This window comes from Dicentrarchus labrax, unplaced genomic scaffold (assembly GCF_905237075.1).
Source record: "Dicentrarchus labrax unplaced genomic scaffold, dlabrax2021, whole genome shotgun sequence".
NCBI lineage: Eukaryota > Metazoa > Chordata > Actinopteri > Moronidae > Dicentrarchus > Dicentrarchus labrax.
Window position 1 is genome coordinate 24,116,920 of NW_026136713.1, and position 17,607 is coordinate 24,134,526.

Below are 17,607 nucleotides of genomic sequence, written 5' to 3' on the forward strand. Positions count from 1 at the left end.
AGCAACAAGGTATTATTATTATTATTATTATTATTATTATTATTAATTAGCATCATTACACAGCTTCCCAACATCAGGACTGATGTGACAGACGTGAAGAAAAAGATGTCACAGACAGACAGACAGACAGTAGGGTGTTAGGACTAGTGGAACAACAACAGGACTCAAACGCCCAACTAGAGACACACACACACACACACTCTCACTCACATACACAGAGGTGAGCGGAGGACAAACAGCTGCTGTTTGCTGTTGCTCCACACTGACTCTTATTGTGAAATACTGAAAACTCCTGTGTGTGTGAGGTCAGAGAGGTGAGGACAGGTAAACAGCGTCTGTCTGTCCGTCCCACTGTGAGGACAGAGGACCATCAGCGAGTATAAAGTGGAGCCTCAGTGTGACAGCAGGAACTCGCTCTGGATCAGACGCTGAAGATGAAGATGAGGCGTGTCGTGGTTTTGTTGGGTGAGAAACTGAATATTGTTCTCTGTTCCATTCTAAAGCTTCATTGTTGATGTTTAACAGCTGGTTGACTGAGATCAGAGGGAGAGTTCAGCTTCTTCTCCCCGCTGTTCAATACATGCAGCATTGAGACTGGAGCTGTTTGAGATCAATACATTGATTGATTATCAGTAAATGAACTGTCTGTGTGCAGCTGTGCTGTGTGTGTGTGACGGTGTGAAGTTCGGTCAGCTCTGCAATGGAAACTCAGCCAACAGCAGGAGGACGTCGGACCGCTGGGGACAGGGACGCTACGGAGCCCCGCGGTAAGGAGAGCCGTTCAGGTGCATTGTGGGAAATGTAGGACTCAGTGTTTCTGTCTCTTCTTCTGCCCTCACAAAGTAAATATTAAAGACCCACATCAGACCAGGATTAAAGCTCCAGTGTGTCACTTTATTATAATATTCACAGAGGGAGCGGGTCCTCTTCTACACAGTCCGCCATGTTTGTTGTCCTTCTGGTCGTTTTTGTCTCTTTGTGGTTGTTTTTGTCTCTTTGTGGTTGTTTGTTGTGTCTTTGTGGTTGTTTTTGTCTCCTTGTGGTTGTTTGTTGTCTCTTTGTGGTTGTTTGTTGTCTCTTTGTGGTCGTTTGTTGTGTCTTTGTGGTTGTTTGTTGTCTCTTTGTGGTTGTTTGTTGTCTCTTTGTGGTTGTTTGTTGTCTCTGTGGTCGTTTGTTGTTTCTTTGTGGTTGTTTGTTGTCTCTTTGTGGTCTCGCTGGACCTTTAAGTTTGTGTTTATATGACAATAAGAACTGAATTAATGCATTTAAGAGGTGTTTTTTGGTTCTCATCAGATCAAAATAAATAAAAAACAACTTTAATTTGAAAAATGATGCTCAAGTGGAGCATAACTGTGAACAGTTGTGATTTGGGTTAATTCATGTTGATTTGAATGAGTAATAATGTGTGAGGCAGCTGTTAACAGCTGGATATGTTTCAGGGGGAGCAGAGAGCACAAAGGTCTGGACATCAGGTGCAGCGACGGATCGATCGTCTACGCTCCGTTTGATGTGACGCTCCATGGGAACGTCATCGTCTACACCGACCCCAAGAAGGCCGCCATCAACAACGGCATCAACCTGAGAGGAGAGGGTCGGTGCACACACTTCTGTTAAACCTGTTACTGTACTTAAAGCTTCCAGGAGTCAGATGTTTATGAGCAGTGAGTGAACGGGTTGTAACGTAGCCACTTCCTCTGCTAGTAAAATCCTATCTGAGTGCTTATATTAGTTCTCTAACGTTAGCTGGGGAAGTCATCCATGATGCTAACTGATGTATTCTGACAAATGGTGTTTTAGACAACAATAAATGATGTAGCGGTACAATGCTAACAATAGCTTTCTACTAGCCATCCCGTTAGCTAACTGGAGCCGCAGAGTGTTGGTACTGTGTGGTATTTGTACTGAAGTAAAGGTTCGGTTCCTGCAGGTCTGTGTTTCAAGCTGTTCTACGTTCAGCCGGACCAAACCTCTGGCTCAGTGAGGAAGGGGGAAAGGATCGGCGTCATGCTGCCCATGCAGACGGTTTACGAAGGAATCACCTCCCACGTCCACGTCCAGATGTGTGACAAGAGCGACCCCACACCGTACTTCTGACCAACTCACTGAGGACCTCTGTAAACATCTGTCCTCAGTAGAGTCCTCTGCTACAAACAAATAAACTGTAAAGAGAACTTGTGTTGTGAGTCTTTTATCATCATCAGGTGTGTATAATAAGTGTGTATGTGCACAGGTTCCCACTGACCAACGTCTCTGTGACGCCCCCTAAACTTTTATAAAGAAAACAGTGTATGACGACACCCACCTGCCACTCAAAGAAACCACGCCCCCTTAATTATGCACAACTTTAATATTTAATATCATTTAAAGGGGTCAGTTGTATAAACACCCCCCCCACCCCCCTTACAGCTGACATGAACGGATCAGACTCCAGGTTTGACTCCTGGCTGGCTCACTAAGCCTCGTGCACTTTGATTAATGACTGAAAGAGCAAAAACTCCCACAGAAGGAACCCCAGACAGAGTGACAGACTCACAGAGGGGAGGAACTGACGGTTTCACTCCACGTGGGAGGTTTATTTGCATCAAACAGGATATAAACACACTGACATGAACACAGAAATCCTGCTCTTACACACAAACAATCTTTATGAATGATAATGATCCTGTATTGACAGACTGGACAGACTCTTATTGTGAAATACTGAAAACTCCTGTGTGTGTGAGGTCAGAGAGGTGAGGACAGGTAAACAGCGTCTGTCTGTCCGTCCCACTGTGAGGACAGAGGACCATCAGCGAGTATAAAGTGGAGCCTCAGTGTGACAGCAGGAACTCGCTCTGGATCAGACGCTGAAGATGAAGATGAGGCGTGTCGTGGTTTTGTTGGGTGAGAAACTGAATATTGTTCTCTGTTCCATTCTAAAGCTTCATTGTTGATGTTTAACAGCTGGTTGACTGAGATCAGAGGGAGAGTTCAGCTTCTTCTCCCCGCTGTTCAATACATGCAGCATTGAGACTGGAGCTGTTTGAGATCAATACATTGATTGATTATCAGTAAATGAACTGTCTGTGTGCAGCTGTGCTGTGTGTGTGTGACGGTGTGAAGTTCGGTCAGCTCTGCAATGGAAACTCAGCCAACAGCAGGAGGACGTCGGACCGCTGGGGACAGGGACGCTACGGAGCCCCGCGGTAAGGAGAGCCGTTCAGGTGCAGTGTGGGAAATGTAGGACTCAGTGTTTCTGTCTCTTCTTCTGCCCTCACAAAGTAAATATTAAAGACCCACATCAGACCAGGATTAAAGCTCCAGTGTGTCACTTTATTATAATATTCACAGAGGGAGCAGGTCCTCTTCTACACAGTCCACCATGTTTGTTGTGTCTTTGTGGTTGTTTTTGTCTCTTTGTGGTTGTTTGTTGTCTCTTTGTGGTTGTTTTTGTCTCTTTGTGGTTGTTTGTTGTGTCTTTGTGGTTGTTTTTGTCTCTTTGTGGTTGTTTTTGTCTCTTTGTGGTCGTTTGTTGTGTCTTTGTGGTTGTTTTTGTCTCTTTGTGGTTGTTTGTTGTCTCTTGTGGTTGTTTGTTGTGTCTTTGTGGTTGTTTTGTCTCTTTGTGGTTGTTTGTTGTCTCTTTGTGGTTGTTTGTTGTGTCTTTGTGGTTGTTTTTGTCTCTTTGTGGTTGTTTTTGTCTCTTTGTGGTTGTTTGTTGTGTCTTTGTGGTTGTTTTTGTCTCTTTGTGGTTGTTTGTTGTCTCTTTGGGTCGTTTGTTGTGTCTTTGTGGTTGTTTTTGTCCTTTGTGGTTGTTTGTTGTCTCTTTGTGGTTGTTTGTTGTGTCTTTGTGGTTGTTTTTGTCTCTTTGTGGTTGTTTGTTGTCTCTTTGTGGTTGTTTTAAAATGAGCAGTATGTTGGGGCTTTTGCAGTGTGCAGAATGATACGTGTGTTGCAATCTTCCTCCATTCGGAGCCAGAGTCTGTGCAGTCGTGATCGGGGTCGGCGCTGTGGCGTCAAGGTCCCGACCATAAGCCAACTCAATGCGAGTACGGCTCAGCTGTCAGTCATGACGTGAAACCCACTTTTTATATGTTGTCTGCTGTGTTTCAGGGGGAGCAGAGAGCACAAAGGTCTGGACATCGAGTGCAACGACGGATCGATCGTCTACGCTCCATTTGATGTGACGCTCCACGGAAACACCATCACCCCCTTCACCGACCCCGACAAGGCGGTCCTCAACAACGGCATCAGCCTGAGAGGAGAGGGTTGGTCAACACACTTATTATATTAACCGTGGCGTTGATCGTGGTATTAATCGTGGCATTGATCGTGGTGTTTATGTGTCTGCAGGTCTGTGTTTCAAGCTGTTCCCTGTGAATCCGGACCGAACCTCTGGCTCAGTGAGGAAGGGGCAGAGGATCGGCGTCATGCTGCCCATGCAGACGGTTTTCCCAGGAATCATCTCACACATCCACGTCCAGATGTGCAACAGGAGCGACCCAACACCGTACTTCTGACCAACTGACAAGGACCTCTGTAAACATCTGTTCTCATTAAAGTCATTGAAGAGCTGTTTGTTTCCTCATGTTTACATATTTCCTGTAAAAACAGGCAGAAGGGAATTATCATAGATATTGATTGGGTGTATAGATTTTTCTGTATAGATCTGTCCATCAGGAAACTGTAAATCTCAGAGAGTTGAAGCTGAGCAGCGGTAGGACGTCAGAGGTTAAACCAGGAAATATTTCCTCCATAAAACCTGATCCAGTTCTACTAAAATCACTGTATACAGTTAGAAAGTAGTGCTAGTTAGCTAATGTAGCTATAAAGTAGGTCCTCCTGTCTACTAAACATCAACGTATAAAGATGGCTGTCTCCACTTCATCCCACTGTACAAAAATGAATCCAGAATATTTGGATGTAGCAGCTGAATTCCCCTTTTTATATCTTCAAACAACTAATTATATTCTTCTCAGAGGGTATATACTGCAGTCAGCAATCAGGGCCAAAAACACTGACCACTGACCTGTATCTACAGCATTGACCTATGCCCTGTATCTAGGAATTGTTCAAATGTTATATTTCTTAAATGGAGTTTGATTCCAGGAGATTTTATTTGAATTCAAAATGCTAATATGTTTAATTTTTAACATTTTTGTCATCACTACAGTAAATGGTAAGTAATTAAATTACTGTTGCGAGAAGTAACTGGTTAAAACAGCAAAGTCACACAATAGCAAGCTAACCGATGGAGGCAGAAAAAGGTAAAACAGTTTTTATGAATGGAATCTGGTGGCTTTGAAGAGACTTAAAACAACTTCATAACATATAAACTGTTTGTTTTTATTTAAGAAAATGTAATTAGTGAAACTCTTTCTAACCCTTTAAACAAACTAAAATATGTTCAGAGTTAAAGTGCATTTCCATCTTTTTCTTTTCTGTCATATGAACATATTTTTCATTAAAAAAAACAAAACAGCATACACATAACAATACAAAACAATCATAAAAACAAACTTACAAAAAACAAGTTTTCAGTAAGATGAATAAAAACTGTAAAAATACAAAAGATCCAGAAAAACAAGAATAAAATCAAACTGTATATAAACCAGAATTTCCTTTTAATTAGCACCAAAGGACCTCAGAAATGTTTCAACCTTTAATTTCACCAACATGAGGGAATTTTTAAAGCCGCCAAAAATATTGCTTCATTGTGATGGAGAAAAAAATATTGATTCTGGCCACGTTTTACTACACTGAGTGCTCGAAATGCTACTGAGTTCGTTCACACTTTATATTAATTAGTGAAAATGTGGCCTCAGTATATTTGTTTTATCTCTGTGTGGCCACATTAAATATCTGTAGTTTCACCAATGTTTTCTAAGCACTGTTCTTCCGTTCTGATTGTCAGTCATCCCACATTGATACAAATCACTTCCACTCACTCTGGTTTCTCTTTATTTGGCACCTAACTGCGTCTGTTCGCAGTCACAGAGCTTCATACAGCTGGAAACCTGGAAATTATCTCCATTTTAATGCATTGTACCCCTCAGATCGGCTGCGTATTTGTTTGAAACTCGACTGTTGGGTGGTCAAACTCAGAGATTCTGATCAATTCAAGCACTTTCAAGTATTTTCCAGACCTGTGGAAGCGTCCACTGAGAGGACCAATCAGACTCTGTTCTGGTTTTATTCTTTCAGAATCCAGTAAAAAATTCCTTCCTGTAAACATTAAGTCATCGTCCGGATCAGGGTCCAGATTTGTTCAGGTGTCAGGTGAGGTAGCGTCTGTTGGCGTGGTAACGGTGCAGCTGATGAGCTCGGTGTCAGGAGGCGGAAGAGGAGGAGGAGGAGTATCTGTTCGTGGTAGGACAGCGACGAGGAAGAGGACGACGCTGCCGACCATCATGCAGCCGCCGCTAAGGTAGAAGGCGACATTGTAGGACTGAGTGAAGTCGTAGAAACAACCTGCAGACACACAGGAGCCAATGAGAGGCTGCTAGACAGGAAACAGGCAGTTACTATGGTAACGGCAGCGTCTTTATTATTATCATTGCTTTAATAATGTGGGTATTGATTACTGACGCTGTGTAGCTGCAGAGTATATGAGGCTTTACCTACGACAGGAGGACCCAGCGTGAGTCCGGCGCCTCCGAAGAACATGAGGATCCCGTGAGCCTCGGCGAGCTTCTCCACACCGACCACCTGACTGGTGACGTACGGTATCAGAGTCCAGTTCCCGCTCAGGAAGCCCAGGACCACCGACAGCACCTGGAGGTCCAGGTACGAGCTGAAACGTTATTGAAAGAGTTATTATAATATAATTGTACGTATTTATTACAATCTACTGTCCTACTGATACCTGTCCTCAGGGTCTCACCTGGCGAGGGGGATGAGCAGAACTCCCAACCCGCCGACTCCCACCGTCAGAGCATACAGGAGGACGCTGTCGACCCGCGGCACGTCGGCCATGACACCCAGCCCCAGTTTACCCACACCGGCCCCGATGGCGTTGAGGGAGACCAGGGAGATGGAGGCGACGCCCTCCGTCATCCCGGAGCTCCGAGCCAGGTCCTCCAGGAAGATCTGAGGGGGGAAGTTACCTGCGGGAGGAGGTTACAGGTGAGGAGGTTCAGCTGGTGACGACTCCTCATGTTAGAGGTCAGTTTGAAGAACAACACCAGAAGAAGAAGAGCAGAGAGACTGACCTACGCTGAAGAGGAAGAGAGAGACGCAGAGCGCCATGAGGACTCTGTCCTGAAGGACAGACAACATGGAGGACAAACATCTGAGGAGAACAGAGGAGAAATTTAAACTTATTATCATCGAGAATCAGTTTTTTCTTGTTTCATTTATTTCACTCACTGGGAATAACGTCTCATCTTCATCTTAATCATCCTGACGAAGGCCGAACAGCTGAATAAGCTCCTCCCCCTGGTTTCCATGGCGATAACTGGATCTTTGGCTGAAGGCTTTTCTTCCTCTTCTTGAAGCCGCCGCTCTAAGATGGCGGCGCGCTGTTTGAGGTAGTATTTGGGCGGGGTTAACGGTCGCATGGGGCCGGCACACGCCACCACGTTGAGCGCCAGCGCTCCGACGACGAGCAGGCAGCCGTCCAGACCAAACCGCTCGATGAGCTCGCTCTGCAGCGCCGAGTACAGGAAGCCACCCACACTCGTACCTGAGCGCCGGAGACAGACAGACAGGTGAGGAGGTCATTCAGTGTGAGTCTGACTGGATGGACGTTACCTGCAGACAGGACGTGTGGCAGACGTACCTGTGGTCACTATCCCCAGCGCCAGGCCTCTCTTCTTCTCAAAGTACAGACAGGTGATGGTGAGGGTGGCGGTGTACAGCAGACCCACACCGACACCTGAGACACACAGAGGACACAATCAGTCTGACCTCTGTGTCCAACTCTCTCTGCTAATGTTGGACTGATGGAAAGTGTCCTCTAAGACTCCTGAACTGGTTCAGGATTAGGCACCGAACCGGCTCTCAAACCGCCCTCACCACCCTGAGGTTCTAACAATGCAGTGTGATCCTCTCAGGACACCGTAGCAGCTGCTGAGTACAACCCTGTCTGCTCTTTACGACGCACAGCTGAACAAACAGAGGTTCCCGCCTTCCCAGCAGGCCGAGTGCAGCCTGAGACTGAAATAACGCTCACACCAGGACCAGAAACCACCAACTGCGATTAATTCACTGGCACCACGAGGCCGAGACCAGAACGAGAGCGGCGGCCTTACCGACCACGATGCCGAAGGAGAAGATGAGGAAGGGGACGTTGGGAGCGAAGGCACTGAGCATCAACCCCCCCGCCACCATCACGCCGCTGAAGACGGTGACGGGCCGAGCCCCGAAATTCACCACACAGACACTGCAGATGGGACCTGGAGGGGGAGAGAGGGTGAGGGGGTCAACACTGTAAAAAAAGATTTATACAAACTTTAATATTCCTGCGGGGGCAAAAACATACAGAAAATAACTTTAATTTAACTTTTATTAACAGTTTATTAAATAAACAGTGAAGGAAGTGAGGGTTTAAAAAGGGAGGAGAAGAAGAAGAGAGGGAGGGATCCTCACCCACTATGAGTCCGACTCCCACCACCAGTGAGCCCACCCAGGCCGTCGTGGCCTTCCCCTCCCCGAAGGCGAGCAGCCACTCGGGGTAGAGGACCCCCACCGACTGAGGAGAGCCGTACCCCAGCAGCAGAGCCAGGAAGCTACAGGCCACGACCGCCCAGCCCCACCCGCCATCGAGGGCCGGGGGCCGGGCAGCCTCGGGGCCGGGGCCCAGGGGGGACATGGTGTAAGGATGGGTGACACGGCAGGAAGCAAGGTGAGCGGTCTGCTGGGAAGGAGAGAGGAAGGTAACTGTAACTACTGTAACTGTAACTACTGATACTGTAACTGTAACTATTGTAACTGTAACTACTGATACTGTAACTATTGTAACTGTAACTATTGATACTGTAACTACTGTAACTGTAACTATTGATACTGTAACTACTGTAACTACTGTAACTGTAACTACTGATACTGTAACTGTAACTACTGTAACTGTAACTACTGATACTGTAACTGTAACTACTGTAACTACTATTTTACTACTGTAACTGTAACTACTGATACTGTAACTGTAACTACTGTAACTACGTAACGACTGAAAACTACTGTATACTGTAACTACTGTAACTACTGATACTGTAACTACTGATACTGTAACTATTGATACTGTAACTGTAACTACTGTAACTACTGTAACTGTAACTACTGATACTGTAACTGTAACTACTGTAACTGTAACTGTAACTACTGTAACTGTAACTACTGATACTGTAACGGTAACTACTGTAACTGTAATTACTGATACAGTAACTGTAACTACTGATACAGTAACTGTAATTACTGTAACTGTAACTGTAACTACTGTAACTGTAACTATTGATACTGTAACTGTAACTACTGATACTGTAACTACTGTAACTACTGTGTACTTTTACTGCTCCTCGGACAGTAATCGATTACTCGAGCGGGCCACGTGCAGCATCTTTACTTTAATCATGACATCATCATGATGTCATACAGCCTCTGCCGTCATCAGCTGTGACGGAGGTTGTTGCTCCCCCCACTGTGCACTGGTTTCTGTTCCCTGTCCAACCCTCAGTGTCCCTCAGTCTTTGTCCTCTCTCTCTCTCTCTCTCTCTCTCTCTCTCTTCACACGCACGCACACACGCACGGTGAGCTCTACCTGCCGCTGCGCTCCGTCCGCCGCCGACAAACCTCAAACTTTCTCCATCTGCGCTCCTCCGCTCGGCGTCTTCAGAGCTCCACCGTGTCCGCCATCCTCCTCCTCCTGCCGCTGCTCCTCCTGCTGCTCCTCCTGTGGCTGCTGCTGCCCTGTGACTGACTGAACCGCTACAGGAAGCGGTCTTTGTGCCACAGAAACCGGTTTGAAGCTGTTCCTGCCGGTCTCTCTGCTGAGCGAGACCTCCTCGAGCCGCAGCCGCACCGCCGCGCTCCTGCTGCGCGCGCGTTTCCGCTCTGTTCGCGGACGGTTGGAGGAGGAAAAAGTTCTCACAGTTTACTCAAGTAAAAGTACTACAATGTAAAAATACTCCATTACAAATAAAAGTCCTTCATTCAAGATACTGCAGTAAAAGTACACAGTAGTTACAATAGTTACAGTAGTTACAGTATCAGTAGTTACAGTTACAATACTTACAGTAGTTACAGTTACAATACTTACAGTAGTTACAGTTACAATAGTTACAGTAGTTACAGTTACAGTAGTTACAGTTACAATAGTTACAGTAGTTACAGTATCAGTAGTTACAGTTACAATAGTTACAGTAGTTACAGTATCAGTAGTTAGTTACAGTAGTTACAGTTAGTTACTATAGTTACAGTAGTTACAGTTACAGTAGTTACAGTATCAGTAGTTACAGTTACAATAGTTACAGTAGTTACAGTATCAGTAGTTAGTTACAGTAGTTACAGTTAGTTACTATAGTTACAGTAGTTACAGTTACAGTAGTTACAGTATCAGTAGTTACAGTTACAGTATCAGTAGTTACAGTAGTTACAGTTAGTTACAATAGTTACAGTTACAGTATCAGTAGTTACAGTAGTTACAGTATCAGTAGTTACAGTTACAGTAGTTACAGTTAGTTGCAATAGTTACAGTTACAGTATCAGTAGTTACAGTATCAGTAGTTACAGTAGTTACAGTATCAGTAGTTAGTTACAGTAGTTACAGTTAGTTGCAATAGTTACAGTTACAGTATCAGTAGTTACAGTATCAGTAGTTACAGTAGTTACAGTATCAGTAGTTAGTAACAGTAGTTACAGTATCAGTAGTTACAATAGTTACAGTATCAGTAGTTACAGTATCAGTAGTTACAGTAATTACAGTATCAGTAGTTAGTTACAGTAGTTACAGTTAGTTGCAATAGTTAGTTAGTTACAATAGTTACAGTAGTTACAGTATCAGTAGTTAGTAACAGTAGTTACAGTATCAGTAGTTAAATAGTTACAGTATCAGTAGTTACAGTATCAGTAGTTACAGTAATTACAGTATCAGTAGTTAGTTACAGTAGTTACAGTTAGTTGCAATAGTTAGTTAGTTACAATAGTTACAGTAGTTACAGTATCAGTAGTTAGTAACAGTAGTTACAGTATCAGTAGTTAAAATAGTTACAGTATCAGTAGTTACAGTATCAGTAGTTACAGTAATTACAGTATCAGTAGTTAGTTACAGTAGTTACAGTTAGTTGCAATAGTTAGTTAGTTACAATAGTTACAGTAGTTACAGTATCAGTAGTTAGTTACAGTAGTTACAGTTAGTTACAATAGTTACAGTAGTTACAGTATCAGTAGAGTGTGTGTGTTACAGTGTATGTGTGTGTGCGTGTGTGTTACAGTGTGTGTGACATATTGTTATATATTTATATTTAAACTATAAAGATATTGGGTCTTTCACAATAAAAGCCTTTTTCCTCTTCCACAGTCACACATGAACTCTTATTGGAATTATTGATTATATTATTATTGATCAGCTCAGCAGCAGTAATATGTGATCCTGCAGTCCCCCTGTGTTTATTTGTGGAGCCACAGCTCCACCAACAGGACGGTGAGAGTACTGCAGCTGGATTATACACACACACATTGTAACACACACACACACACACACACACACACACACACACACACTGTAACACACACACTGTAACACACACACACACACTGTAACACACACACACACTGTAACACACACACACACACACCTATACACTCCTACCTTACTAACAGGGGGCTCTCATTCAATTCAATTCAATTCAATTTTATTTGTATAGCGCCAATTCATAACAGAAGTTATCTCAGGACACTTTTCAAATAGAGCAGGTCTAGACCGAACTCTTTAACATTAATTACAGAGACCCAACAGTACCACCATGAGCAAGCACTTGGCGACAAGGGCAAGGAAAAACTGCCTGTTAAAAGGCAGAAACCTAGGACAGATCCTCCGGCTCTAGGTGGGTGGTCGTCTGTCTCGACCAGTTGGGGTGAGAGAGAGAGAGAGAGAGAGAGAGCGACAGACAGACAGACAGGTGCACAGCAACAACAGTATTGGCAATGGCAGTCAAGCAGGACCATGGCAGGAGGCTCCACCAGGATCCATGAGAACCTGCGAGACGAGAAAGCACAAGAACTCCGGGGAAGAAGTGGAGTTAGTAACATGCATTAAAGGGACATGAATGAGTGCAGAAAGAGAGAGGAAGAGAGTAGCTCAGTGCACCATGGGAAATCCCCCGATAGTCTAGGCCTATAGCAGCATAACTAAGGGATGGTTCAGGACTCACCTGATCCAGCCCTAACTATAAGCTTTATCAAAGAGGAATGTCTTAAGCCTACTCTTGAATGTGGTGAGGGTGTCTGCCTCCAGAACCACAACTGGAAGCTGGTTCCACAGGAGAGGAGCTTGGTAACTGAAGGCTCTGGCTCCTGTTCTACTTTTAGAGACTATAGGAACCACAAGTAGCCCAGCATTCAGAGAACGTAGTGTTCTAGTGGGGTAATAGGGTACTATGAGCTCTTTAAGATATGAAGGGGCCTGACCATGAAGAGCTTTATAGGTTAGGAGGAGGATTTTAAATTCAATTCTACATTTTATAGGGAGCCAATGCAGAGTAGCTAGTACAGGAGAGATGTGATCTCTTTTTCTAGTTCCTGTCAGTACTCGTGCTGCAGCGTTCTGAATTAATTGGAGCGTTTTAATGGACTTATTGGGACAACCTGATAATAAAGAGTTGCAGTAATCCAGCCTTGAAGTAACAAATGCATGGATTAGTTTTTCTGCATCTGTCTGTGATAGTATGTGTCTAATTCTTCTAATATTACGTAAATGAAAGAAGGCAGTCCTAGAGGTCTGCTTTATGTGGGAGTTAAATGACAAATCCTGATCAAAGATAACTCCAAGATTCCTGACAGTGGTGCTAGAGGCCAAGTTAATGCCATCTAGAGTGACTATATCTTTAGACAATGAGTCTCTAAGGTTTTTGGGGCCAAGAACAAGAATTTCGTTTTTTTCTGAGTTTAACATCAGAAAATTGCAGGTCATCCAGGATTTTATGTCCTTAAGACATGTTTGTAATTTAGATAATTGATTAATTTCATTGGGTTTGATTGATAGATATAACTGCGTATCATCTGCATAACAGTGAAAGTTAATGGAGTGATTCCTAATAATGTTGCCTAAAGGGAGCATATATAAAGTAAATAGTATTGGTCCAAGTACAGAACCTTGTGGAACTCCATGACTAACTTTAGTATTTATGGAGGATTCATCGTTAACATGTACAAACTGAGAACGATCTGATAAGTATGACTTAAACCAGGTTAGTGCAGTTCCTTTAATGCCAATTTGATGCTCAAGTCTCTGTAAAAGAATATTATGGTCAATGGTGTCAAATGCAGCACTAAGATCTAATAATACAAGTACAGAGACAAGTCCATTGTCAGAAGCAGTCAGAAGGTCATTATTAACTTTAACCAGAGCTGTCTCTGTGCTATGATGAACTCTAAATCCTGACTGAAAATCCTCAAATAAACTATTGTTATGTAGAAAGTCACACAACTCTTTGGCGACTACTTTCTCCAGAATCTTAGAGAGGAAGGGGAGGTTAGAAATCGGTCTATAGTTGGCTAAAACCCCTGGGTCAAGAGTGGACTTTTTAAGAAGCTGTTTAATTACAGCTACTTTAAAGGACTGTGGTACATATCCTGACAATAAAGAAAGATTAATCATATCCAGTAAAGAAGTGCCAATTAAGGGAACAACTTCTTTAAGCAGCCTAGTTGGGATCGGGTCTAACAGACAGGTTGATGGCTTCGATGAAGAAATGATTGAAGTTAACTGATGAAGATCAATAGCAGAAAAACAGTCTAAATATACATCTAAGTTTACATTCTACATACATCATTCTACACTATCCAACAGGTGACTGATGTTTCTGGTTATTTTAAAAAAACAAAAATAGTATAGAACATTTTCATTTAAGGTCTTTTACTAGATTAGATACTAGATTTGTTACTTCAAATGTATTTATTTAATTTTTTTGCCAAGAGGGGACTTTTTTCCATTAGTGATGTCTACCTATCAAAGAGGGGACCTCCATATGCTGCAATGAAACTACCTCTACCCAGTCTTTCACCTAATGAGTGTTTGTTTACTGCAAATACTTTCTTTGTTTCCTTCAAAAATACTATTTAACTAATGTTTTCAATATTTAAACCTTTATCTGCGATACAGATATTACAAAAATAATCATGGCCACTTTTTTTGAGAATAAATAATGATTTACCTGTAATTAGGAAGTAACTTGGCTGCATGCACTGATATTAAGGCCTGCAGTGCTAGCAACAACATTACTTTTTAATTACAGAAATCATATATTATTACAATAGTGCACTAATTAAAGTTTATTTGGGGAATTTGTATTATTTTTATGATGTATGTGGAATGGTGAATTAAACAGAGTGGTCCATTTATCCTTATTATGTTATTGGATTATATCTTATTTAGTTTTTGCCCTTAACAACAAACATTTCACAGATTACAGTCATCAAAATAGGAATTAAATTAGCAGCAACATGATCCTTTCTTTTTTTAGTTTTAATTGATAAAAAGTCCCCACTTGTACTGTATAGTATGACAGGAGTCCACTGTTGGCTGTTACATAATGACATAAGTTCCTACTTAGATGGCATAGAACGACATTCACACTCCAGCATCGATGAATGAGCTTCTACAATGTCACAACATTTATTTCCACCCAGAGTTGCATTCATTTTCCATCAAGATCTTGTATTGATGATGGGAGAGTCGCACTGCTGCGCAAAGTCTTCCCCAGCACATCCCAAAGATTCTCAATGGGGCTGAGCTCTGGACTCTGGATGTCTCATGCTCCCTGACACTCTGACACTCTCATTCACAATGTGAGCCCAATGAATCCTGGCATATTTATCTTGGAATATGCCCATGCCATCAGGGAAAAAAAACTCCATTGATGGAAAGACCTAGTCATTCAGTATATTCAGGTAGTCAGCTGACCTCATTCTTTGGGGACAAAATGTTGCTGAACCTAGACCTGACCAACTGCAGCAACCCCAGATCATAACACTGCCCCCACAGCCCTGTAGGATAGGCACTAGACATGATGGGTGCGTCACTTCATTCACCTCTGTTCTTACCCTGATACTCCCATCACTCTAAAACCGGGTGAATCTGGATTCATCAGACCATATGACCTTCTTCTATCGCTCAAAATGTATTATTAAAATTTATGCTCCCTGGCAAATTGAAGCCTTTTTTTCCCAATTAGCCTCAGTGATCAGGGGTTTTCTTATGGGTACACAGCTGTTTAGTCCCAATCCCTTGAGTTCCCTTCACATTGTGCGTGCGGAAATGCTGTTACTTTCACTATTAAACATAGCCGTGAGTTTTACTGTTGATTTCTTATGATATGATGTCACCAAACCTTTAAGTGATCTCCGATCACGATCATTCAAGAGTTTTTTCTGACCACATTTCTTCCTCAAAGATGATGGTTCACCACTATCTTTCCAGGTTTTAATAATGCGTTGGCCAGTTCTTAACCCAATTTCAGTAGTTTCAGCAATCTCCTTAGTTGTTTTCTTTGCTTGATGCAAGCCAATAATTTGACCCTTCTGAAACTGAAACATCCTTTCCACGACCACAGGATATGTCTTCCGACATGATTGTTTAGGAAATGAGAAGCTACTCATCGCATCAGCTAGGGTTAAATAAGTTGTTGCCAGCTAAAAAATACTGATCACTGCAGTAATTATCCAGTGGAAGGCTCTTACCAATTTGTTTAGTTAAATCTAGGTGGTGACTTTTTTTTGGGACGGGCAGTGTATCATGACACACAATATGTAAGTGAAGCAACATAAATGACTTATTTTGGACATATCTAAGGGAAGTCAGCTAGAGGATAGATTAACCCCACAAAGCCCACTGTTAGACCCAGGCAGACACTGTAGTCACTGGATAAAGTTTGTAGCTTAATTTACCTTATTATAGTGCAGATGGTTTGGTTGGACTGGAGTCGTTACCTGCATTGAACTGTCATTAGTTTTTCCCTAATATTTACAATCTGTGGCACATGAAGTTGTACATTTATTGGTGAATAGAGAAGGCATATTAGAGGGTTGTCATATGGTGCAGGATGAGGAACTGAGAGTTTGCATCCAGTGAAAGGCACACAGGCTGCATTAAGTTCACACTGATACTCAGTATGGGCAACTTTATAAGTCTTTATTTCCTCCTTCATTTTATAAGGAGTATGGTCTAAACCTGCTCTATATGAAATGCCTGAGATAACCTCTGTTATAACTTGGAACCAAATAAAATTCAGTTGAATTAAGTCAGTATTGTCAACTGAAATGTATCTTAAGCTCTACAGTCTAACTGCTATGTTAGAGCGTTCAAAATATATAATATTCATAACACACGTTCCTACAACCACAGGAGAGGAGCTTGGTAACTGAAGGCTCTGGCTCCTGTTCTACTTTTAGAGACTATAGGAACCACAAGTAGCCCAGCATTCAGAGAACGTAGTGTTCTAGAGGGGTAATAGGGTACTATGAGCTCTTTAAGATATGAAGGGGCCTGACCATGAAGAGCTTTATAGGTGAGGAGGAGGATTTTAAATTCTATTCTACATTTTACAGGGAGCCAGTGTCATCCAGGTTGTATGTCTTTAAGACATGTTTGTAATTTAGGTAACTGATTAATTTCATATCTACGCTATGATCAGTGAGACTGGTGGGAAACTATGATGATGGGTCACATTTGAGAAAAAGATTGATTGAATTTGCATTAATTGGTTTTCTCTCTGACAGGAAGCTGCAGGCAGTAACTGCTCTGAGCGCATTCATCACATGACCGACAGACTGTCCATCAGACTGAGCTGCTCATCATGGTCTTGCTCAGCTTATCGCCATCAAAACGTAAATTTTCATCCTTTTAAACCTCGAAAGAACCTGAAGGAAGCTTCTGAACTCAACACATCTGAGTTTGTTTTCATGTGAACAAAATGAAGCTGGGAGGTATTTCTGTGACAGGAAAGAGCCTGAGGACAAACTAACTGATGAGCTGATGTCAGGCTACAGATTATACTCCGTTACCATGGCAACCTCACACTATGTATTGCGAAACATACAGGAGGGTTTTTATTTCATCAGATAGTTTCTGGGACGCTTCCTGTAACTCACCAACTATCAGATGACTGACATGAAATGAACCTCCAGAATTAGGTTAAATTAATATTAATGATTCTCAAATATTAAACAGTCGTGGTTCTCCGTCCCACTCAATAACACAATCTTAGTGTTGGTTTCAATTCAAACCTCAGCTTAGCAAAACAACTACATGTTGCTTTATCAGAATATGTGTTTCCTTTGATCCATTGAGACCTTTTATTAGCAGAGAAATGTGCTGAAAGCAGATTGTTGTTCCACATTGTCCTTCTAGCATTCAGTAGAAGCTTTAATGCTCACATGTTGATTGGCGCAGCACGTTCCCTCTTTTGGTGATAGTGC

The 17,607-nt window shown here is 42.6% G+C and overlaps 3 protein-coding genes across 8 annotated transcripts; 2 read left to right on the forward strand and 1 right to left on the reverse strand.

Annotated features, from left to right (window-relative positions):
• The first annotated feature begins 299 nt into the window (after positions 1 to 299).
• Positions 300 to 2,171, forward strand: LOC127374643 (leukocyte cell-derived chemotaxin-2). The gene is made up of 4 exons (XM_051420211.1): positions 300 to 465; positions 656 to 767; positions 1,440 to 1,591; positions 1,928 to 2,171. Exons 1-4 carry the CDS (start codon positions 435 to 437, stop codon positions 2,092 to 2,094), a joined length of 462 nt encoding a protein of 153 aa, XP_051276171.1. The 5' UTR covers positions 300 to 434; the 3' UTR covers positions 2,095 to 2,171.
• A 545-nt stretch (positions 2,172 to 2,716) lies between these two features.
• Positions 2,717 to 4,550, forward strand: LOC127374642 (myeloid protein 1-like). Its single transcript, XM_051420210.1, has 4 exons — positions 2,717 to 2,883; positions 3,074 to 3,185; positions 4,090 to 4,244; positions 4,330 to 4,550. Exons 1-4 carry the CDS (start codon positions 2,853 to 2,855, stop codon positions 4,494 to 4,496), a joined length of 465 nt encoding a protein of 154 aa, XP_051276170.1. The 5' UTR covers positions 2,717 to 2,852; the 3' UTR covers positions 4,497 to 4,550.
• Positions 4,551 to 5,301: 751 nt separating this feature from the next.
• Positions 5,302 to 9,950, reverse strand: LOC127374549 (monocarboxylate transporter 9-like). Of its 6 annotated transcripts, none has more exons than XM_051420006.1 (9): positions 9,766 to 9,948; positions 8,566 to 8,830; positions 8,229 to 8,372; positions 7,757 to 7,852; positions 7,345 to 7,660; positions 7,188 to 7,267; positions 6,860 to 7,082; positions 6,601 to 6,769; positions 5,302 to 6,475 (listed from the first exon to the last, which is right to left on the reverse strand). In XM_051420006.1, exons 2-9 carry the CDS (start codon positions 8,786 to 8,788, stop codon positions 6,245 to 6,247), a joined length of 1,482 nt encoding a protein of 493 aa, XP_051275966.1. In that variant the 5' UTR covers positions 8,789 to 8,830; positions 9,766 to 9,948; the 3' UTR covers positions 5,302 to 6,244. The 6 variants fall into 6 exon arrangements, with proteins under 6 accessions (XP_051275966.1, XP_051275967.1, XP_051275964.1 ...); XM_051420007.1 differs by having other exon boundaries at positions 8,566 to 8,833; XM_051420004.1 differs by having other exon boundaries at positions 9,734 to 9,948.
• Positions 9,951 to 17,607: the final 7,657 nt, after the last annotated feature.

Excerpts from the sequence above, each read along its gene's own strand:
- LOC127374642 (XM_051420210.1), top strand. The coding sequence starts at position 2,853 with ATGAAGATGAGGCGTGTCGTGGTTTTGTTGG. Across the intron at positions 3,186-4,089 it reads GGACGCTACGGAGCCCCGCG|GGGGAGCAGAGAGCACAAAG; the intron begins GTAAGGAGAGCC and ends GCTGTGTTTCAG. Across the intron at positions 4,245-4,329 it reads CATCAGCCTGAGAGGAGAGG|GTCTGTGTTTCAAGCTGTTC; the intron begins GTTGGTCAACAC and ends ATGTGTCTGCAG.
- LOC127374549 (XM_051420006.1), bottom strand. The coding sequence starts at position 8,788 with ATGTCCCCCCTGGGCCCCGGCCCCGAGGCTGCCCGGCCCCCGGCCCTC. Across the intron at positions 8,373-8,565 it reads GGGAGTCGGACTCATAGTGG|GTCCCATCTGCAGTGTCTGT; the intron begins GTGAGGATCCCT and ends CTCCCCCTCCAG. Across the intron at positions 6,770-6,859 it reads CTGCTCATCCCCCTCGCCAG|CTCGTACCTGGACCTCCAGG; the intron begins GTGAGACCCTGA and ends ATAACGTTTCAG.
- LOC127374643 (XM_051420211.1), top strand. The coding sequence starts at position 435 with ATGAAGATGAGGCGTGTCGTGGTTTTGTTGG. Across the intron at positions 466-655 it reads GCGTGTCGTGGTTTTGTTGG|CTGTGCTGTGTGTGTGTGAC; the intron begins GTGAGAAACTGA and ends GTCTGTGTGCAG. Across the intron at positions 1,592-1,927 it reads CATCAACCTGAGAGGAGAGG|GTCTGTGTTTCAAGCTGTTC; the intron begins GTCGGTGCACAC and ends CGGTTCCTGCAG.